At 45.6% G+C, this 18138-nt stretch overlaps 1 protein-coding gene across 3 annotated transcripts in view; it reads right to left on the bottom strand.

The window, feature by feature from the left end:
* Nucleotides 1–5177: 5177 nt before the first annotated feature.
* Nucleotides 5178–18138, bottom strand: part of AP2B1 (adaptor related protein complex 2 subunit beta 1) — a 110295-nt gene continuing 97334 nt past the window's right edge. For all 3 annotated transcript variants that reach the window (XM_046675102.1, XM_046675103.1, XM_046675104.1), the window contains 4 exons: nt 16893–16977; nt 15905–15991; nt 10019–10173; nt 5178–5645 (listed from right to left, as the gene is read on the bottom strand). In XM_046675102.1, coding sequence (XP_046531058.1) covers nt 5571–5645; nt 10019–10173; nt 15905–15991; nt 16893–16977 — 402 coding nt within the window. In that variant the 3' untranslated portion in view covers nt 5178–5570. The remainder of the gene's footprint in view (nt 5646–10018; nt 10174–15904; nt 15992–16892; nt 16978–18138) is intronic.

Here is an 18138-nt window from a genome sequence, read left to right as displayed (position 1 = left end):
GAGGAGAAGGGCCAGGGCAGCCGCTAGAAGCAAATCCAGGGCTGAGAAGGATAGGGCTGCTCCTGGAGCGCCAATTTTGGGAGGAGAAATCACATTTACTGGCCCTGTGGGATCACCACGGAGTCGACGAGAGCCTCCTAACTTGATTAAATAGTCCAGGGCACTATCTGTCCCCCTGGCCACAACCCTCCATCCTGGTTCTATTTCAGCCCAAGCTGGACTAGAAATAAGAAATCCTGCGATGCTCACACTCCGACCTTGGGGCCAACCTTCTCGGAATCTTCTCAACTTAGCCCTACTAGGGGAACACAAAGCCACACGTTGATTATGGGGCCTCATACTGGCCTTCAGCAGTAGGTCATTTGAAGCATTCTTTTTATATAAAACACAAACGGCCATAGTATTAATGTAAAATGCAAAAATTGGCTGAATTTAAGGTTTGTCTTTTTGGTTTGCTGAGAGTCACTTTGGGCTAAGAATGTGCACCCCAGGGGCCTGTGCACTCTCCTCCATCATTAGGATTACCTTGGTGAGAAGGTGAGAGGGCCTGTCCTTGGGTCTGCCCAACCTTGAGCCTGGTATGGCTCCGGTTGAGCTGAGAACGCCTGACGGCTGCGGCCGCGTGGGCCCACCCGCAGCATCTGAGGCCTAGACACAGAATGGGACAGAAGGGACAAAGACCAGAACCTGCTTAGTCCACTTCAGCTCCATCACAGTTGAGGACCCCGCCTAGCTCTCAGAGGCTGTTTGGCCAGATCCTGGAGCCTCTGACCCTAAGTGGAGAGTTAGAGAAATAAGGGAGGGAAAGCCCGAGGCTGGATTTGAACATCATCCTCCGGAGCCCCCCCCCCCCCCCCCCCCCCCCCCACGCTGAGCCTAGTGGGAGCAGACGGTGAGAGTTCTCTCAGTCCCAAGCTTTGGGGCAGTCCTGTCTCAGCAGGATACTTCTGGAATTTAAGTCCATCTGGGTTGAATCAACCCCCAAACTGGCCTTCCCCTTGTTGGCAGCATCAAGAACAGCAGGGCAAAACCTAAATGAGAAACCGAGATGGCAAGTTTGGAGCCAACTCAGAAACTTTTCAAGAAACATCCTAGTTGCTAATAACATGTCTGGGGGTTGGTTGGGATTCTAGGATTAGTGTTGAGGAGATAGAAATGGGTAACAACGGGGGAGGTGTGATCTTTCCCAAGTGCCACACCAGGTATTAAAATAAACAGGCTCTTGCCTCCTGGAGCTGGGGGTGGCAGGGAAAAGAAATCTGGGTCCCAGCAAAATCAGAAAAAGCATCAATGCATGAGGTGGGAGTAGGAAGGCTCAAACCTGGGAGTCCTCAGCTGTTTTCTAGCCTCAGATACAACGTACCTGAGATCTCAGTATTTCCTAGTCACCATTCTGGGGGCAGAGCAGGACTGTGCAATCTCAGGTGGAACTCTGGGAAGGTGTGCCCTGCTTTTCGAGATTGAACATACCACCGTCTTGGGGGCTGAGCAAGGTTGGCTGTTGGCCTGGTGGCCAAGAGCAGAGGGAGGTGAGGCCGCACTAGAGAACCTTCGGTGACCGATGGGGGAAGCTGCAGTGTGGTGTTAAGGACACAGACAGGGAGTCAGGAGACGCGGCTCTGCCACATCTCACCTGGAAAATAAGGATAATGCTCAATTCACAAAATGGGCAGGTATTGCGTGCGTGGAAGTGCTTCACCGTTTTCCAACCGCCACGAGAACATGAGCATCACTGTAGAAGCAGCAGCAAACAGGTGAGTCTCTCGACCTCTGGCATGATTCTCAGCCCCAGCGGCACATTAGAAACACCTGGGGAGGTTAAATGCAGATTCCAGGGGACCCCAGCCCAGAGTGGCCGAGTAGAATCATCAGCCTTTTTTGAAAGCTCTCAGGTGATATTAATGTGCACCCAAGAGTTAAGAGCCTCTGCCCTAAGTATTTTCTTGGCCCAAACTGACATTCTTAGCTGCCGAACCCAATTAGATCTCAGTAAGGCCTCTCTTCTTATCTTTGACCCTGAACCTCAACAAAGGCTACCCTGACCCCACTCACCTCAAAATGTTATTCCTATTTCAGCTTGGGCTGACTGTAGCCCAGCAACATAAGGGACAAGCAGAAAGTTCCCAGCTGCCAAAGCCACTTGGTTCGTGATGTTTGGACATCCAAGTAACAAAAGCAGTTACTGTTCTGAGCGCCGAAGTGCCGAGCACTACGCAGCCGCACCGGCACTCACCCTGTTGGTGAGAGGGGTTCAGGGGCTAATGCAAGGGCGGCTTGGGGTTGGATCCCTGAGCCTCCTTCCTGGCTCTCAGGCTGTGGGAGACTTCAGAGGCCCTCTGCTCATCAGGACCGAGGGGCGGGGCCTCCATCTGGACAACACCTGGGTCATGTGCCCCCAGCAACACAATGCAGGTGACTAGACAACTCCTTGCGTAAGCCTGCCTTGAAGCAGTATTAATTCTATTCACTTGGGAACAGGCAGGCCCTGAGTCCAGGTTTGAGAGGCTTTTATAAATTGAGAGATTAGTGAGCCGTCCTGGGTGACAGGAAACTGAGAGCAGCTCTGCTGCCCTCCTTCTGCCCCTGCCTGGGCCTTGCTGGCTGGCTGCCCCCAGGGCCATCTGCCTGGGGCCCCAGGAGGGGACTGGCAGGGAAGATGGACTGGCTCTCAGAGCACTCGCTGCCTGAGGCAAGATGCCTCTGGTGCTGGTGGCGACATGGGGCTTGGTTAGCAGGAGCCTCCCAGATGGACGTATAGGGTTCTTCTTTGCGCCAATCTTCATTTCTTCCAGCTAAATCCCTGGGAGGGCTAGGGCAGCCAAAAGCAAAGTTCTAACAGTGCGGTTATTAATTAATGCCCCCTCCCTCCTCTGGCCAGCTGTGTTGTGTCCTAGAGTGTCAGTTCTGGGAACAAAGTACAGACCACAAACTTCGTTTTGTGTAAATGAGAGTTTATTGACGAAGACAAAAGGTTGAGCTTCCCCCAGTCTCCACCCTCCCCAAGAACAGATCCCAACAACAAAAGAAAAAAGTTCAGCTTTCTGAGGGCAGCATTTACCCCCGGCCATCCTCATTCCTCTCCAGAGCCCCAAGCTTCACGACACAGACTCACAGCACAGGCTCGGGCAGGACAGACACTCAGGGAACCTCTGACCAGCAAGAGAGTTCTGGGGGTGTGTGTGCTTCCCTTGCCCTTTGTGTGACACCAGCTGAGGTTACAAAGACATACTGAGGCACAGGAGAGGGGAATGAAGGGCAATCTCCACTCTGTTCCCCCAACCCAGCAAGCTTGAAATAGGCCAAAAGGGAAGCTGTGGTGGAGGCCATGGGGTCTGTCTCTTCAGAAGAGCGGCCCTTCTTTGTGGAGCAGAATCCCTCCCTGACAGCTCAGGGGTGAAAGGGAGACAGCCTCCCCGAAGGGCGAAGAGTTCACGGACTGGCTCAGTCAGGTCAGCTGAGAACAGCAGCTGTTACCCATCAGGGCTAGGGAGGCTGAGAGAAGCCTAGTTTCAGGGGTGGAGGGACACGTCCTGGTACAAAATTGTGTTGTCTGCAGACCCTGACACACACTCTTCCTTCTGGAACTACAGTTTGCTTTGAGATGAGAACACTGCATTTGTAGTGTGAACCTTCTTCACTGCTTGTATCCAACTGACGCCATGAAGGATTTCCCACCCTACATCCACCAACCTACCCACCTCCCACATAATCCTGTGCTACTTCTATTCTCCCATGTGCCCAAGGGGTGGTGAGTGCAGGACAGAGTTCCTTTCTCCTACCCTAGTAATTCTTCTCTTGGGGATTCTCAAGGTTTAAGAAACTGCTTTGGGGGATCCACTCCCCAAGCTTTGCAACTGGTATGAATCAGGATCATTTCAGACACGACAGGACTGGGGGATAGTTTCTGCTCTTGTCCTCTGTGATTCCTCCTCTCGGACTCACTCTTAGGTCTGAGTCCAGCACGAGGCCTTTGGACCCTGAAGTGCCTGTGATATGAGCAGGGGCATGGACCCTGAATACTGGGTGCCGAGCAACACAGTGCCCACGGATGAAACTGTGTGAATAATGCTAACAGGTTAGTGTTTTGGGCAGGAAGCATTCTTTGACAAATCACACCCAAGGTGTAAAGGAGGGGATTTCACGTCTCCCAATCTTTAAGAGATGGCAAGAACTGCTTGACCCTCTGTGATGATCTCAATTGCCTTGGAGCCTAAGTAACATGAGTAAAGAGCACATCAGAGAGCTGAGGGGATAAAGGGAATCTCGCCTGCTCGAAGTTCACTCCATCTCTGCAGCCACCCCACTGGCCTCAAGCACTGCAGCTCCAGGAGCACATGGGAAAGCTAAGCTACTCCTTCATTCTGGCACCTGGATTCACCTTCAAGTAACGGAAAAGTTACTCTGCTGCCACCTGATGCCAATGGATGGAGTGTCAAAATCAGTACGGACCATGAAAAGAGCCACAGGGAGGCAGGCACAGAAAAGACAAGAGAAAGGTATCAAGGAAAAGAAAATTACTGAGACACTCCTGCAGTGAAGACAGCACTGACAGGGGTTTAGGAGACCCAGTCTCCCAGCTCTGCCACTAAATGCTAACAGGCCTCAGGCAATAACAGCCTTTTGCCTTTTATCTTTTTCCTTTTTTAGAAAAACAGGGTTGGGTAAGTTATTCCTTAAAGTCTGTTTCAACTCTAAAATGATGACTTTAGAACTGAATTGGACTTGAGAATAAAATTAAACCCAGGGAAGACATGGTGGAGGGCATTTTGGTTCCTGTTCCCCTCTCTCCTCAAATCCCTTAGTCAGTGTTAGTAATGGGTTAGATCAGGGGAAAGGCATGTAGGAAGTTCTCACTGCTCTCAGCCTTGGTGCGGAAGGGCCCTATTTCCTGCCCCTGAAACTCACTCAAGGAAGACCCCCATTCCCAAGGGCAGAGATGAGAACATGGGGCAGGGGGAATCACAAGGAAAAGGAGTTTGCAGAGACCAAAACAGGGAAAACCCAAATGACCAGGGACACGGGTGCCACAGATAAGAGAACCCTTAACAGGATGGGCAAGTAACTGCATCTCTTCCTTCAGGACCGTGCGGTTAACGACGGTCAGTTGTTTTAACACTTTCTACCGGCTACACTATTCCCTCAATTTCTCATATGTACAAAAATATAAAACAATAAAGTGCAGTTTATGTTTCAATGACACTTTTCCTTGCTTTAATGTTTTTTGTCTTTTTCTGCTTTTGAAATGAGCTCTTGATTACAAAATCTCAAACTACACTCAACAATGCCAGCCACTGGCACAGGATGGAGAAGCCCACAAGTAAGGACAGACAGCAGCAGCAGGTGGCAAGAGGTGGGAAGGGACTGAAGCAGTGGTCACAAATGTTCACAGGACGCTAAAACTATCCAACAGGTTGTGCCCTAACGTCAGCACAGGTTAGACTAGTCACTACCTTGGTGGGTGGCCTCAGAGTGTTTGGGTTCAGATTCTACATGGCAATACAATTTCTTCCAGTTAAGAGTTCTTGGCTTGCACCGATCACAGGGTGGCCGGAGGGCACCGGACCAGTCTACTAGTTTTTCAAAATGCTGTCGTAGACCTGATAGATGTACTGAGAGACTTCAGGAGCTCTACACTTCAGCGACAGCTGTTGGGAGGAAAAGGAGAAGCAAGATTAGCCTGGAGATGGGCATTAGCCTGAAAGGTATCCCAGAACTCAGTTCAAGAAAACCTCTTTCTGATACAATGGGAGAGGCGCTCCCACCACAGAGGAGCCAAAGAGATCCTGTTAACAGGTTCCGTGGGTTTTAGAATTTCAATTTAATCAACGTCAAGCTGTAGTGTGTTTCCACTTACATTCTATATGGGTCTGTAAGGTTAGGAAATAATCCATACTAAACACATCAAAGCCTCTGACTGGAGGGGAACAGCTGCTCTAATGCTTTGCTAAGAGTTACAGGGATCATTACCAAATGACAAGGAAAGGCTAAAACCCTGAACTTGCTGGTGATCATTTCAAGCTGTCTGTCTCAGTTTCTTAGTCTGACAGGATGGTTATCTCAGTCCCAGATCAGAAGGATTTACAATCATGTAAAATGACAGCATAAGCTAGGTAGGTCCAAGGTGCTAGTCTTTTCTGTATTATACTGAGGAGAGCGTACACTTTTAGGGATGCAAAACAAGAACACAAAAAGACATTTACTTAGTATAACTGTACAGCAACTCATGCCAACAGCTTAATCTTTTATTTTCTGCCTATTCAGACAAGTGAATCAGATACTTTTTTTGTTTTTTAAAGATTGGCACCTGAGCTAACATCTGTTGCCAATCTTTTTTTTCTTCTTCTTCTTTTTCTCCCCAAAGCCCCCTAGTTCATAGTTGTATATTCTAATTGTAGTTCCTTCTGGTTGTGCTATGTGGGACGCTGCCTCAGTGTGGTTTGATGATCTGAACTGTCCGCACCAGGATCTGAAATGGTGAAACCCTGGGCCCCTGAAAGTGAGTGCGCGAACTTAACCACTAGGCCACAGGGCTGGCCAGATATTTCTGATACCACTCTCCTCTCCCACCACCTCTTCTTCTAGTCTAACAATCACCAAACGAAAATATTAAAAAGATTTCAATGTTGAACACTGAGATTTTCACTTTGTGGGTCAAGCGCAAAATTTAAACCCTGAGTTGGACTCCTTAATTGTATTAGATTAGGTAAAACATTATTAACAATAACGTAACAGTAGAAGCATGCAAATTGCATTTAGAACCAGGAAATTTCAGATTTGCTCTTTGCATTACTGACATCACTGCTCTTGCCTATTAAGGGACATTAACGAAAGGTGTCTTTAATGATTCAGATTTAATAATCTAAATCACCATGAGATTTTAGATTATTTTACCTCTTTATTCTCTTATTAGAGACTCTGGATGATTTAACATAGTCAAAAAGGTAAGAATATTTTTGGCAAAAATGTCAAGAAGATCTTGTTCAACTCTGAATTTCTTGAAAAAAACTCACACCCTCAAAACTTAAAGTGAGGACAACCAGAGGCACTCACAACTAGAAGATATACGACTATGTACTGGGGGGCTTTTGGGAGAAGAAGGAAAAAAACAAAAAAAAACCTTAAAATGAAATTTTAAAAGTGTAAAAAACCAAACAAATCAAACCAACCAACAAAAAGAACATCAAGAGAGGCACTATTTATTTACGGCCTTAATATTCGGTCTCCAGGGCATTTCTAAAACTGCTGCTTAACGTTAATCAGGAAGACAATTCTGATAAACTAAAACCAAACAACAACTGATTTAAGAATATGAACATGCATGGAAAACTGCTCCGACTTTGGTCAAAGCTACAGCTCCGGCTACAGGGACCTCCCTGACTTCCAATGTCCCCACAGAGGTGACTCTGTGCCGCCTCCTCCACAGCCTCTCCACCGTGGATGCTGTGGAACATTCTCACGGCGAGTATGTGGGTTCAGAAGAGGAGGAGGAGTGGAAGCTGGAGTAAGAGCAGCCTAAGGGAGTTAACTCCCAGACTAAAGAGGGGTAGCTCCTCTCCCTCAAAATACTGTCCTATATTTTTTCACATTTTTGTAACAATACTTGAAGCTCCAACAGCCGAGGCTCACTTTCTGCTCATGACTGGTAGGGAAATGCTGCCTTCCTCAACAGCAGCCCGATCTAGCACGGTGGGCGCTGGGGGAGGGGCGGCATGCACTGGCCAGGCCCGGGCCCTGAGAGTTTCAGCTGTTCTTGGGAGAGGGGCGTGGGGGGAGATAAGGAAGAATAGCTCTCTCTTTCTGCACTCTGATATCACCTCCTCCTCCCCGAGCCATCCCAGCCTTTAACAAACCGTCAAGTTTAGACTAAAACCCATCTCTTGACTTCCAACTAGTGCAGCTAAGACAAGGTGGAATGAATTAAAAAAAAAAAAATTATTAAATGCTGAAGAAAAAGGGAAACGTGCACATGAAGAACAAAGACCTCTAATAATCTGACTTAAAAAATATAGCTAGGACTCTGCGTCACATTTTATTTGACTCCTAAGGGAAAAGAGATCTTACCAGGGTTTTGACTTTTGAACTGCTAGCCTGCTTACGTGACACATCTTTAACACCAATCACTCAGGAATGCCACCCATCTAGACCCACCAAGGGAAGAATCACCTCGCCTGCCTAAAAGAACCAAGGGCTTGGACATCCACTACTGGTTCACAGTCTGGAACACATACTTCTTCACTTGGGACACGTTATCTTTCCAGGTGAGATGTAGCTACTTAGAGAGATGTGGCCTCATCCTTACAGGATCAACATATCCTCTTAACGAAATACAGTAAGGACTCGGGTGGGAGAAGTTACTTTCTGAGCCTCCCTCAGGAGATTAAGGGACCATCAGTCCTTATGGTACCATCCAGATAGTGGACTACTACTTGGTGATGAAAAAGAACCAACTCCATACACACACCAACTTAGATGGATGTCAAGGGTATTATGCTAAGTGAAAAAAGCCAATCTCAAAAGGTTACAAGCTCTATGAATTTAATTTACATAATACTCTCAAAATGACAAAATTCTAGTAATGGAGGATGTATCAGTGGTTGCCAGGGTTAGGGCTGGGGTGAGAGTCTAACTACAGGGGGAAGGTAACGGGGAGTTTCTGTGGTGATGAAACAGTCCTGTGTCCTGACGTCGTGGTGGTGGTTACACAAATTTATACCTGTGACAGGATTTGACAGTACTGTACACTCAACCAAAGGAAAAAAAAAGAGTAACGTAAAAACTGGTAAAATCTGAAGAAGGTTTATTTTACAAGACCTTGATCTCACAGTGAAAACCCGCTCCTCCAGGAACAGCAGCGAGGGGTCTTGCTGTCTTGGGGAACTCAAGGTAAATGACAGGGTAGTTTCTTTCCAAAAAAAGATAACAGATTGGCAATGGAGGAGATGGGTGGGAGGAGTGTACACTTCATGGGGGAGCCTGGAGTTTCTCAGTGCACACACAGCTATTCCAGCTTACTGCAAGGGAGGGAACTAGTGGGGAAACACCAAAAAGTTTCAGTGCTGGGTGGTACTATTCCCTCGATGTATGCTATGAAGACAGACTTGGCTGTTAAAATTAAGGAATGGGGTCACAGACTTTTCTCAGCGAAATGGCTGAAAAGCTCCTTTAATCTACTGACTATTCAGCTTCCTCAGAGTTATTCAATACTCAACGTTACTCTCCTCTGCCACTTTCCTATCCTCTCCTTCAAAACAGCCTAATAAATCCTCAAACATGACAGAAGAATAAGATATTTTCCCTCATCCTAACGGTTTTTCTTTTACTTTACAAAATAAAGATGACAAGCAGCATCCTATTGGGAGATCACATTTTTCAAGAGCAAACAAATGCCCAGTGCCTAGGGGAGCAATCTCTGCTGTTAACAAGGCAGCTGCTCCTGTCCTAAAAATGCTGCCAGAATTTTAATTTTAGTCCAGTGTGGTACTGAAGGAAGTTTTCCAGACTAAAGTCCCTTTACAGGTTGCCAAAGGTGTGTCCCATTTGTCTTACCTTTCACAACAAGCATTTCAGGACATACAATGCTGCTAAAAAAGGCACATGTGTCTATGACTCTCATATCCTTAGGCCAGGAACTCCAAAAGCAGGAGAAAAGGCCTTCTTGAAGTAAGCCATGTCAACAGTGCTCTCAGCTGCTCGTTACAGCACCACACACACAGATAGGGTAGATGAGTACTAACTGATGTTGGTGAAGTTGCCCAGTTTTGTGAGCAACTCTGTACACAGCAGGGGGTCTGAGGCACTCCTTGCTGCCAGAGCCCCTATGCCTGCTGGACGGGGCAGACACATGCAGAGAGAAGGTCTTCCAAGGAGGCAACTGGGGACTTCTTTAGTGACGGCTTGTTCCAGATATCTGGGGTCTTTACACGCCTCCCTCAAGGACTTTCCAGGGTGCTAAGCAAAAATGAAAGGGCTCCTACCTCCCTCCTTGAACCCATCTCACCCATTCTGAGAAAGGCCTTACCGTATAATTGGGGTTTCCTGGCTGGATACGTAACTCAGCCAAAATCCAAATGCCGTTGGTGAGCTTCAGAGATTGGTACAGCATGTCCTGCCCTTCCACATTCCTCTTGGCAATAGTATAAACATTGTTGTTTTGCAACTTGCTGGAAACAGTGTCTAGAAACACAGATTCAAAGCTCATCCCCTTCAGTTAAAATATCAAACAAATGAGAGCTAACTCTGACCCCCTTATAAGCCATGTGTGCTCAAGTCCCCTGACAAGTCCCCTCACATCCACATGTGCATATTTCAGAAAGCCCTTCTCCCACAACAGAAAAGGGTGAGGCAGAGGCTCTTGAAATGCCTGCCTATCAGACTCCAGGAGCGAAAACAGAGTAAGCTGCAGCTAAGCACTTAGCGTAAGAATTATCTGTGGAGATTACGGTGTGTCTAAGGAGGGGGTAGTCTTAAACTAGGTGCCAGCCAGGTAAAAGTGTTCTCAAGAAGACAAAGACAGAAATGGGTACGGGTGTGCCCCAGTGACCGCCATGTTGGCATTCATTTCTGGAACACTGGTCCCAGATCCGTGGAGACGCACAGACAGATGATCACATCCGTAACATCACTCCCCGAGTCACTACTAGTTCACCATGAGCCACTCGGGCCTCTACTGCTAGGATCAGAAAAGGGTACAGAGTTGCAGAAATACTGAAAGTCAAATTTATTAACCTGGATGTTTAAGATTTTTGTTTTTTAAAGCAGGCAAATGATTTCTTAAGCCTGTAGGAAACACCATGCCTCCAAATTTACAACGAAACAAAACTGTCTCAACAAAAGGCTTTGAGAAAGACTAAAGTTGTGCAAAGATGCGTGTAAGTGCAGCTGCTGCTGCTGGTCAAAGGGGAGGCCTTCACGGCCACCAGCCCAGGGCGAGAACAGGTTGGTGTTCAGGGTCTTCCTGGTGCCTACGGCATCAGAGATGACATTCTAGAATTAAAGGTCATTTCTCTTGCCTTGTTCTCTTACTGCTAATGTGAGAGATGCTGCAGCAACAGAGAAAGAGAACCTTAAGAATAGAAATGGATACTCCTTCTTTATCGATAGTTTATTATGTTCACTTCTGATGAGAATTCAAATCAAATTACTCATGCCGACTTCAGGAATCAAATTCTCTCCACATAAAAATCTATCATATTCTTTCGTGTTCTCTAGGAAAAGGCTGCCATGATGGACAGTCTTTCTGCTCTCCTAGACAGTAAGCTCTCTGAGCACAGGGATCCTGGAGTTTTTCATCTTGTGCTTCCCACAGTAGCTGAGACACAATGTGTACCTGCTACCAATACCTGTGAATATGTCTGACTCAGGTGTTGGAGATGCCAATGTGCACACAATGTCAGACATTAAAAACCATCTACTTACATGTGAGCTAATTTTGGAGGTAGTTCTTGCCCTGACGTCTTTCTCCCACATTCAAACCAGTGAGAGCTAAGAGGAGGAGGGACTAAGCCCATTCATTAAACATTTGCACCCCACTTAGTTATTATGTAACTTCCCCCCCTTATTTCCAAGGTTTTCACTAACACCAAGCAGAATAATTATACCTTAAGAACTGACTGTCTTTGAGAAGTCAAAAAGTGTATCTCAGGGTAGTTAAATGCAATACTGTTGGAGGAGGGGCGTCAATATGCTTTTTAATCACCTTGGGCGGGAGGGTCAGGCAGTTCTGGCTATCACCTTGATTCTTACAAGGCAGGCTCTTGCAGCCCAGATAGGGTTGCCAGGCAACGTCTCCAGCTGGAGTTTGGCTAGTGTCTTTTGACAGGACTGTCTTTAACACTTGGGGGCTTGCCTGAAGATGTAAAAACCACTCCTAACTTTCAAGGATCTTGCCCATTTCCAAGGAAACAAAATACACAGTAGTAGCCTTCAGTGAAGAGCCACCTTGCTGCAGAGGCACAAACATGTTCTAGACTATGTACACGACAAAGCCCAGATTCCTACAGACTTCTCATGAGCTCGCCACCTATGTAAGAGATAACAGACTAAGAATTGGAAGCACACGAACACACATACACACTCACCCCTTCCAGAATCAGAAAATGTGGCAAACAGCCAGGTGGAATAAGCAAGTTGAATGGATGTAACTTTCAGTACATTTGGAAGCATTCCAGCCAAGAACCTGGCTCTGCTGCTATTGAATGGCTGTCATGATTTCTATCAGAAGACTGAGTGGAGGGAGGGTTCTATAACATAAGCATGTGTGAGTCAACCTTTATAAATCTTAGATATTAGGTTTGAACTTGAGGATGTATCCAGATGGCAAGAGACTCAGACTCTGCTAAATGCACTCAGTAAGAATGGCAACGGGAGCCAGCTGTAAGGAGGCTTCCCAGCCAGCAGAGGACAGACTCCTTGACAAGACATCATAGGTTTTTACACACTGAACTCCTGGGAAAGATCTACAGTTGTGAGACTTTGAGATGAGACGGTCATGTTAAGACACTGAGATCTGCCCCAAAAGACATAGTGAAAAAAGATGGTCAAATACGGCCACACTTGCTTTGAGACGTGATTTCTTCTGGTTTATTTGTCTTCCCCAAATTTGGCTCTTTGGGTCTGGGGCCTAAAACCTTAGAAGTTGTGAACGTGGTCTTCCTTCCTTCATCTTTAGCTGAGATCACACCTTTTGCAGCAGTAGTAAGAGTGAAGACGGTACTCACCTTAGAGCGGGAAGGGGGAATCTGCATTTGGGGCCCAGCTGTGCTATTCATTAACAAGCTCAAAACCACCAGGACTGCCGAAAGAACACTTTTTATCATTTGAGCAACCAAACTATATTTAAGTGCTGGCTGGCAAAGCATTTCGTTTTATGAAATGTTTCCAAGGATGGGGAGAACTATGACAAAACAAAGAAATAGAACTCAGCCTCACCTAGTCTCCATGCCAGAAGAAATATCTGTCTCTTAATACAGTGCCTAACTAGTGAATATAGGCACGACATGTCTCTGAGCTTTTCAGAGTATAATAAACAATTAAAAAAATAGTTTGTAGACTGCTTGCCCCAAAGATTTCTTTTTGGATATGGTTAGAGATGCAACTACTTCTTGAGCACTTAAGATAGTGGTCCCAGACACATACTAACCCCCAATGCAGCTATAATGGTAAGCTGCAAAACAGGTTCATACCAGTGCAAGAACCAGGGAGATCCATATGTCAGTGCCTTTCTGATCTACTATTTTCTAGAATTTACACAACCAGTGGCACCACAAACACCGTTATCATATACACCTTTCTATTAAGATCTGATTAATTATTAAGGCTTGGGAAGAGGGTTTCTTCTTCCTTTTCTAAAAGAAATAGAAGAGCAAAAGTAAAAGCTCAGTGCTAGGTTGGTAAGTCCTTTAAGCCTGTGACTTCCTGTAGCCCTCAGTGTCCATTCCATCTGCCAAATGTCTGCTCTAGCACAGAAAAGCTATTTAAAGTGTTGGTGCTATTGTGATTAGGGCAGATCAGCTGGAAAGGATGGTATTTTTAGCTCTCAGCTAGACCCAGGGTGTTGAATCAGAAGGCACTAAACCTGGAAACGTTCATGCTAATAGAGCCCTCAAGAGCAGAGGAAACGTACAGGCTAGGGCACTCCAGACCTTGGGGTGGAGGCAGAGGAAAAACTGGAAAGGACTAGTTGCAAGAAGTGGTCTCGCAAGATTAGCAGTGATTTATTGTGAGAAAATGGTGGCCTTGGGCTCCTGGAGAAAACATAGTGGCTGTTTTTCCTCTGCTCCATGTGCTGTGCCGCCAAAGAGCCATGTGTCACTGGAAAACCAATTCGTTGGTATTTGGAGCACCCAAGGCAGGGAGGAACTGGCAGGAAGCCACAGCAGAATTGATCAAAACTGAGTTTGCTCTGAGAAACTGTTCCAGGATACATCAGAGGATACAGCCCCAATGGGAGAAAGGCCAGGCGCTCCCTCTTCAGTAAGATCACAACGTATACCAAGGTGCAATAAGGGTTCAGAACTCCGATCTAGAAGCACAAGGATCTTTTATTTTGGCAGGCCAGACTAATGCCCTCAGTCACCCAAACTTCCTTTTTCTTTTTTTTTGAAAAAGCATGTCCCTTTCATACTGGACATCTGAAACCAAACCTTCTTTCTAATTATTCTGGCCTCTCTTTGCTCTCCATAGGCAAGTGCTTCCCAGATCATGTTCAAGGAACACTGGTGTTCCAGAACGTGTTAATAATAAGCATTTTATGATTTTAAATTCCATGGTCAAATAAGTTCAGTTAACATTGAGTGAAACAGGTTTCCTCCACGTAGGACTTCTCAGCTTAATGCGCTAACGTGCAATGGCAACTTTTACGAGAGGCGCATCATCACTGTACTCTTGAATTTTAAATGACCACAGAACCCTTTTCTTTAAGGGACAGGTGTTCTCAGGAGCATAACGTATGAAATGTGGCCATAGCACCAACTATAACAAGGGTGAATACAATGAAGCGCCTGCTCTCTCCTGAGCTGGGTACAGAGGCTGCTGCTCTCACAGGGTCCACTCCAGTTCTCTCCATCAGCCACTGTGGATTCTGCACCTGCCAGCTTCCCAGAGAACAGCTTACACCGTGGAAAGGTACCCAACCTCCCGCCTTCATCAAACGAGGTTTGTGGTAACTGATCAGTGAGCCTCAGAGAGAAGGACAGATAACACTGTTATTTACCTAGAAAATGGCACAAAAAGCACGTCAATTTGAGTCTGATTTTTTGTGAGAACACAGCAAAAACTCTTGTTTAATAAATACATAACCTGTCAGGGTGAGAAACCCAGACCAAGAATATGTTAGAAGGAAGGCAGATAGGTGGTATTCCTGAAGAGAATCAACTAACTAGTAATTACAGGGGAAATTAGAGAAGACTATCTCCTCAAATACCTCTCCAAGGGCTCAGGAAAACCCTCCAAGAAAAGATGTGTCTGAACACAGAGGATGAATACACCACAGAGCCCCAAAAGACTAAAATCAAAAAGAAACAGCTGGAACGAGAAGACAGCATTTGTTCGCTCTCTGTACTGCCGTACCGCCTCTTTCTGCTCTAACTACAATGCAACAGCAGCACGCTGAAAACCCCGTACGAGGACCACCAAGGCAGGGAGCAGGAAGAGATGGGTCCGTGAAGAACGAGGAGCAGTGCCCCAGCACCAAGGCTCACTTTTATTCAAACTCATAAAGCCTTTACTAACCTCCAGAAAGAGACGGGGACAAAGGCAGGACTCTGAACAGCTTGGGGCTCCTTCCACGCCTGAGGAACATTCAGTGAAACAAAGCCCCAGGGACTGAGAGCTGCTATGGTTTCTTCTTTGGGGTACCTCTTTGACGTCCTATTATAGTAATAAAATTAACTACAAAGGGTATGGGGCTTTTGAACGCTAATTAAAGATGCTAGCATCATCATATGAAGGCTGACACAAGGCAAGAAAGGAAAAGGTTACCAACTAGGCTCTAACTGTTTAATAACAAACACAAGATTCTAAATAAGGATCTGAGGAAGAGGCGCCTCTCCTCCAACACCGAAGGTTGAGATAAAAGGAGAAACAGTCCTTTTAATTCTTGGGAGAGCGCATATCCTTAGTGCCACTTCTTACAGGAAGTTCAAGTGAGAAGACTAACACATGTTCAACTACTGAAGAACCGGGGAGACAGAGCCATAGTTTGTTTCTTAAACCTGTTAGACTGTGAGTGATCTAGTACCTACATCAAAACATCCCAAGTTTTTAAACAGAAGTTTGCAAAGTAATATATCTACCATGTACCCACTAAAAACAAGGTAGATGTGGAAGATGAAAGAAAAAAAGACAAAATTTTCATATGTCTAATTTGATTTACTAAGATGAAAATAAACTTAGAGTCATTACTCACCGGCATTTAAATGACATTCCTTAATCTGAAACTGAAGTTCATTTTCATTGGGAATATCCTTCCACGTTGCAAGGAAGACCTGGCGCTCTGCATGGGGGAGCAGAGGGAAAGGAAGGAGGTGCACAATCTGTCAATATTCTGATTGCCGAAGCCTTGCAGCATTTCTCCTCTGGAGTGCTAGCTCTTGCAATACGGCCAGGAATAGCCTGGGACTGGAGCCAATTCTTAGCTATGCACAGGTGCTTCACTCCAGGTCAATTAATCCCTCATCAGTAGCACTAAGATACATTGGAAAAGAGTTCACAGCTCGAGTTTAGTTTTGGCTCCACTGTTTTCCTATTTGGTGACTTTGGGTGAGTCTTGTCACCTTAATTTCATTATATACAATTACATCTGTCCTGCCTACCCAAAGAGCCATTGTAAGAACCAAATCAGTTAAGTGCCAATACAATTTTATATGTACCAATATAAGCCAGTTTTATTAGATGGTGGTTTCATGAGTAAGGGAAGAGAGAAATGTCAACAATGATATGGGGAGTACCAATGGTTTATTACAAATTACAGAATTCTTATTTTGAGAACTTAGCATAGGGTCGGTGCTAAATTTGCATGTATTATCTCCTTAAATAATTAAAATAAAAACTATTTCTGATTTGCAAACTTGGAAACTGAAACTCAGAAAAGTTGAGCACCTTGCCATGGTCACACAGATTCAAGTCCACATCTACTTGTCACCAAACCACTTACTCTGCATGCTGGGGTGACTGGATTACTCAGATAAACAGCACTGTGATTTAGAGACCAACAGCAAAGCAAGACCAACTATGACTCAGGCGAATAAATAATTAGCAATTATTAGAGCTTTAGAACAGCCTTACCCCATTTTTTTAAAACCTCAAAATAACTTGTACGCCTGGGCTCTACTCTGCCTGACATTCAGAGAAAGGGCAAAGGTATATCTGGCAGAAGGACGGGAGGATGTACTTACCCATTTTGCCATCTTCTACAAAAAGGACATTGAGTGGGATGAGGCAGCTGAAGTAGAAGACATCAATATTGTTTTTCACAGCCACCTGCCAGGAAAGTAACAAGGGAAAATTAGGACATCATAGGAAGCCAGGTAGGAGGGAAGGAACAGTGAGGTGTCTAGAAATATATCACCCTATTTCCTTCTGCTTTTAGACAGCGCAGGACTTCTCAAATCAAGACACGCCAGCCTATACACTGTGCAGCACATCCTTACTCACTCCCCTGTCAGAGCACTGTGACAACCCGCAACTGTCTCTCTAGGAGGAGCCCCAGGAGGGATGAATTCAAGGCACGTGTTCTGTACCCAGAATAATCTATTCAGTTATTTTTTGTTTCTATGGTCATTAATAGTAGCTGCTGCTACCACTTACTAGGTACCTACTAATGATATTATTTCTAGTGCTCATTATTACCATCCCAAACAAAGCAGGCACCACTCCTCCCCTCGCACCTTACAGATGAGGAAGTGAGGTTCAGAGAGCCTGAATAACATCCAGAGTCACACTGCTAGTACACAGAAGAGTCAGGATCAAAAGCAAATTTGTCTGACCCTAAACCTTGATTTTCTTCTCTCCACAATTAACTGGTGCCATACTGTCTCTTACCCTTTTTTAGATACTGGTTTTAAAGTTGTTTCTTTTATAAAATCCTACTTCCTAAGTCCCATGGTTAGAAAAAGCTTGTTGGGTCAAACACTGGGAAACCTGAGGACTACAAGAAAGAAGAGTCTTCGAGCAAGTGAAGAGATGAGCCGTCTTCTCGCCGTCCAAGCCTCTGAGTTAGGGAGGCTGCAATTCTACCACACCCATTCAATTCAAAGCTTGCTGCTGAGACTTTTTAAAAAGCTACGATGAGTACTTTTGTCCAGGGGAACAGTGATTGGTGTATATATTCAGAAACAGGCCGATTCTGCTGCGGCAGATTCTAAGAATCACATAGTATAAGAAGAGAGAGTGGGAGGAGAATTGCTCTAAACTACCACTTCTCCCTGGTTTCTGTCACCAGTGGCTTTCCATCTATGCTCTTGGCACCACAGGAAAACATTTCTCTGGGCAAGTTCCATAATCAGTAACTGTGCCTGTTTCTCTTTCATTTCGCTCTAAGAAAATAAAAGGAAAAGAATGCCTACTTAGTACCACTATCCCCGCTGCGCCCTTTTTGGGGTAAATGTCCACACTTCAACAGCATATCTATCTCTTCATCAA

Source organism: Equus quagga, chromosome 11 (genome assembly GCF_021613505.1).
Source record: "Equus quagga isolate Etosha38 chromosome 11, UCLA_HA_Equagga_1.0, whole genome shotgun sequence".
Classification (NCBI taxonomy): domain Eukaryota; kingdom Metazoa; phylum Chordata; class Mammalia; order Perissodactyla; family Equidae; genus Equus; species Equus quagga.
Note: the sequence above shows the minus strand (reverse complement) of the source record. Positions and strands in the feature narration are given on the sequence as shown.